The sequence below is a fragment of the Chrysemys picta genome, chromosome 13 (assembly GCF_011386835.1).
Source record: "Chrysemys picta bellii isolate R12L10 chromosome 13, ASM1138683v2, whole genome shotgun sequence".
NCBI lineage: Eukaryota > Metazoa > Chordata > Testudines > Emydidae > Chrysemys > Chrysemys picta.
In genome coordinates this window covers 20,927,085-20,932,549 of record NC_088803.1, presented here as the reverse complement: position 1 = coordinate 20,932,549, position 5,465 = coordinate 20,927,085, and the positions used below count along the sequence as shown (strand labels likewise).

Genomic DNA, 5,465 nt, shown 5'->3' with positions numbered 1-5,465 from the left:
ATAAATGTCTATCAGGGATGGTCTAGACAGTATTTGGTCCTGCCATGCGGGCAGGGGACTGGACTCGATGACCTCTCGAGGTCCCTTCCAGTCCTATAATCTATGAATCTATGAATCTATGAAAACTGCCGTATGGAAATTACCAGGAGAGAAAGAGTGAGGATCGGCTGAGTTACTTCTGATGTTACCATGGCCCCACTTAAGAATGAATTTCAGCTATGACATTGCTATATGCACCAGTTATTCCAAATCTAATGATTAGACACAACCTTTCTTAACAATTTAGCTTTATTAAAACAAAATGAAGCCTACATACATATTTCAAATGCGTTCTAATTGAACTGCATTTTGATTCCAGTTTTAAAATCACTCTGGACAAATCAGGAGAGAGGATAAATGTGAACTTTCTGAAAGAGCACATTTTGAATTATTTCATTAGCATGAAGTAATTCTCATATTAATTTGAAAGTCATCCACACACAAAGAATAAGTACTATATGTTCAAGGAGGATACTCTGTATGCTTCAGAGATGAGAGTGCAAATGGGGGTGCAGTGCGTGTCTCAAGATTTGGCTTGGTGTACTAATTTTTCTCCAAAACATGTCACATGACCATAAGTCGAATAAGTAGAATCTGCCCTTGGTCACAAGAAGTCCTGATCATGCTAGTCTAGAGTTCCACTGGCACAGAAAGCTGAATTAGGGCTACACATGAGTCAGAGTTTGCAGGTTCATATATCTATGATTAGCCTGAAATGCCTGTACTCCTGTAAAAGACAAAAAATCTAAGGAGAGCTTTTCTCAAGGCTTCCTTTACTTCCTTGTTTCTCAGGCTGTAGATGAGGGGGTTGACCAAAGGGGTCAGGACTCCATAGAAAACAGAACACACTTTGTTCAAGACCCTCAGTGCATCAGAGTCCGATAGTAGATACACAATGATGAGGGTTCCATAGAAAATTGTCACCACAATGAGGTGGGAAGAGCAGGTGGAAAAGGCCTTTTGTCTCCCAGTGGTGGACGGGATTCTCAGGATAGTGGTGATGATACTAACATAAGATGCAAGGGTCAACAGAAATGGAGGAAATGTGAATAGGGAGGAATGTATGACAGCCGAAACCTCCAGCCAGTGAGTGTCACTGCAGGACAGTTTCATTATTGGACTAAAATCACAAAAGAAATGGTCAATTTCGTTGGGGCCACAGAATGTTAATTGTGAAATCACAGATATTAAAAAAGCAACAGACACAAATCCACCTATCCATGACCCGACCGCTAGCTGGAGGCACAACCTGCCATTCATCAGGGCTGCATAGTGCAGAGGTTTGCATATCGCTAAATACCGATCATAAGACATCACAGATAGTAGACAACATTCTGTGCCTGCCAGAGAACCAAAGAAATATAATTGTATGATGCAGCTGGTAACAGAAATGGTTCTGTCCCCAGTCAGGAGACTGTCCAACATCCTAGGCAGCATGGTAGAGGTGTAGCTGGTCTCCAAGCAGGACAAGTTCCCCAGGAAGAAGTACATTGGGGTATGCAGGTGCTGATCAGTCACTACTAGCACAACAATGAGGATGTTCCCAGCCATGGTCACAATGTAGATCACTAGGAACAGCAGGAAGAGAAGAACGTGAAGTCCAGGGAGATCCCCAAATCCCAGGAGGATGAATTCTGTCACGGTAGTTTGATTTCCCTGGCATTTGTTTCCTGTGGGTTTCATCTAGGGGAAATAAAACAAATTCTGCCATTTAGAGTCTAGCTTCCACTGCAAAATTGTCAGAATTTCATTTCTGGCTTCTCTCTGCTTGTTGCCATCCCAATGGTTGAGTGAAGACTCCAGATAGCAGAGGCATGCTGGGTAAAATTTCAAAATGGCCTAAGTTAATTGACATTGGAAATGTTACTGCTGTCTAGTATTTCTATGGTTAAACACATCTCACCTTCAGCTTCCTGATCATGTCTATGTGTTACATTAGCCACAATATCTGAAATTATCCACTCCACTGGAATCTGGAGTGGACAGTAGAATTTGATTGCAGAAACCTGGGTTTTATTCCTGGCTTTTTCTTTCCCTGACCTTGGGCTTACACTTCCTTTCTCTGAGGCTCTGTTCCCTCCATTACAAAATAGTTGATGGTGATAGCACTTACCGTTTTCTTAATGTGTCTTGAAATTTAGAGATCTTTCTCTCTCAAATCGTAGAACTGGAAGGGACCTTGAGAGGTCATCTAGTCCAGTCCCCTGAACTCATGGCCGGACTAAGTATTATCTAGACAGTCCCTGACAGGTGTTTGTCTAACCTGCTCTTAAAAATCTCCAATGATGTAGATTCCACAACCTCCCAAGGCAATTTATTCAAGTGCTTAACCACTCTGACAGTTAGGAAGTTTTTCCTAATGTCCAACCTAAACCTCTCTTGCTGTAATTTAAGCCCATTGCTTCTTGTCCTGTCCTCAGAGGTTAGGAAGAACAATTTTTCTCCCTCCTCCTTGTAACAATCTCTTATGTACTTGAAAATTGTTATCATGTCCCCGCTCAGTCTTCTCATTTACAGACTAAACAAACCCAATTTTCAATCTTCCCTCATAGGTCATGTTTTCTAGACCTTTAATCATTTTGGTTGATCCTCTCTGGCCTTTCTCCAATTTGTCCACATCTTTCCTGAAATGTGGTGGCCATAACTGGACACAATACTCCACTGATGCCTAATCAGAGCGGACTAGAGAAGAATTATTTCTCATGTCTTGCTTACAACACTCCTGCTAATACATCCCAGAATGATGTTCGCTTTTTTTGCAACAGTGTTACACTGTTGACTCCTATTTAGCTTATTGTACATTATGACCCCCCAGTTACCTTTCCACAGTACTTCTTCCTGAGCAGTCATTTCCCATTTTGTATGTTTGCAACTGATTGTTCCTTTCTAAGTGGAGTACTTTGCATTTGTCCTTATTGAATTTCATCCTATTAACTTCAGCCCATTTCTCCAGCTTGTCCACGTCATTTAAAATTATAATCCTGTCCTCCAAAGCACTTGCAACCCCTCCCAGCTTGTTATCATATGCAAACTTTATAAGTGTACTTTTTATGCCATTATCTAAATCAGGGGTGGGCAAAATATGGCCCGTTGGCCAAATCCAGCCTGTCTAACATTTCTGACCATCCCGCCAGGCTCTTTGGGTGCGTCCTCACAAGCTCCAGGACGCTAAAAGTCCCGCAGTGCAGCAGGGCGCTCAGACAGGCTTTCTGCCTGCCATGGCCCCACGCCACTCTTGGAAGAGGCCGGATGCTGCTGGTATGTCTCTGCACACCCCCCCAGCATTACCCTCAGGGATCCCATTGGTTGGAAACCGGACAATGGGAGCTGCAGGAGCGGTGCTTGCAGGTGCCGGCAGCGCACAGAGACCCACTGCCTCCCTCCCCCCAAGGGGCATACAGAGACATGCCAGCAGCAGCTGGCTGCTTCTGGGAGTGGTGTGGGGCCACGGCACTGAGCGCTCCACTGCACCGCCGGCCGGGAGCCACCTGTGGTTAATGCCTCCTGACCAATTCATGCACCTCGCACCCCCTCCCACACCCCAACCCTATGCCTCAGGTCAGAATCCCCTCCTGCACCCAAACTCCCTCCAAGACCCTGCACCCTCTCCTGCACCCCAACACTCTGCACCAGCCCGGAGCTCCCGCCTGCACCTAAACTCCGTCCCAGACCCCGCAGCACCTATATTAATATAGTAGACATGTGCGGCCCATGATTACTTACCAAAATTCGTGGAGTGTCCCCCCTGTGAAAATTGTTGCCACCCCAATCTAAATCATTGATGAAGATATTGAACAGAACCGGACACATGACTGATCCCTGTGGGAAACCACTCGTTATGCCCTTCGAACATGACTGTGAACACTGATAACTACTCTCTGTTATTATTCCCCACCCCCCCATTGAGTAATGGGCCTATCCTGTCCCTGGTCTTCCTCTTGATTCTAATGTATTTGTAGAATGTTTTCTTGTTACCCTTTATGTCTCTAGCTAGCTTGATCTTGTTTTGTGTCTTGACCTCACTAATTTTCTCCCTACATATTTATATTATTTGTTCATATTCATCCTTTGTAATTTGACCTAGTTTCTACTTTTTCTAGGACTCTTTTGATTTTTAGATTATTGAAGATCTCCTGGTTAAGCCATCGTGGTCTATTGCCATACTTCCCATCTTTCCTACGCAGAGGGATAGTTTGCTCTTGTTCCCTTAATAATGTCTCTTTGAAAAACTGCCAACTGTCTTCAATTGTTTTTCCCGTTAGACTTGCTTTCTATGGGATCTTACCTACCAACTCCCTGAGTTTTCTAAAGTCTGCCTTCTTGAAATCCACTGTCTTTATTTTGCTGTTCTCCCTCCTACCGTTCCTTAGAATCATGAATTCTACCATTTCATGATCACTTTCACCCAAGCTGCGTTTCACTTTCAAATTCTCTAACAGTTCCTCCCTATTTGTCAAAATCAAATCTAGCCTCTCCCCTAGTAGCTTTCTCCACCTTCTAAAATAAAAAAAAATTGTCTCCAATACAGTCCAAGAAATTTTTGGATAATCTGTGCCCTGCTGTGTTATTTTCCCAACAGATGCCTGAGTAGTTGAAGTCCCCCGTCACCACCAAGTCCTGTACTTTGGATGATTTTGTTAGTTTTTAATATGTAAGGCCAAACCTCCTCCCTTTTTTCTTTGCCTGTCCTTCCTGAGCTAGCTGTACACATTTTAACCAATATTCCAGTCATGAGTATTATCCCACCAGGTCTCTGTGATGCCAACTATGTCATAGATGAGGTCATTTACTATCATTTTGAATTCTCCCTGCTTATTTCTCATACTTCTTGCATTAGTATACTGACATCTAAGATACTGATTTGACACCCCCTCCCCCAGTTCTGTCCTGTCTCTCCCTTATCCCTGATAAAACAGCTCATGCTCCCCCCCAAATTCTGACCTTTCTCCCAAGTCTCCAAATCTCCCCTAAAGGCTAATCAGATAGCATGTTCATTTCTCAGCAAGGATACAGAACCTGGGGCCACCCAGAAGATAATAAACCCCTCTTAGAATTTTGACCTAATGCAGAATACAGAAGCTGAGGATTCTGAAATGCTGAAAGTAATTTCAATGGGACATATTCATCGAATAGCCACAGAGATAAATTGTCAGTGAGAAAAATGGGGCAGATTGGTTGAAATTCCAAACATTGCCCATGACTGACTTGGTGACTATCTCTATAATAAGATTCCAGGATGGTGACGCCATGTGTCATTCTGAAGTATATTAAACCTGAAAAACCAAAAGGAATCTGGTAAAAGGTGGAAACATGGACAAATAGCTGAGGACCAGTACAAAAGTATACGACAAACACATTGGGAGAAAATAAGAAACGCTAAGGCACAAAATGACTAAAACCCAAAAAGAAGAATAATTATAAGTACA

General features: G+C 43.2%; 1 protein-coding gene across 1 annotated transcript; it reads right to left on the bottom strand.

Annotated features, from left to right (window-relative positions):
- Positions 1 to 644: 644 nt before the first annotated feature.
- LOC101942244 (olfactory receptor 6N1-like) lies at positions 645 to 1,722 on the bottom strand. Its single transcript, XM_005309032.3, has one exon. It carries the CDS (start codon positions 1,720 to 1,722, stop codon positions 745 to 747), a length of 978 nt encoding a protein of 325 aa, XP_005309089.2. The 3' UTR covers positions 645 to 744.
- Between the last annotated feature and the right edge of the window lie 3,743 nt (positions 1,723 to 5,465).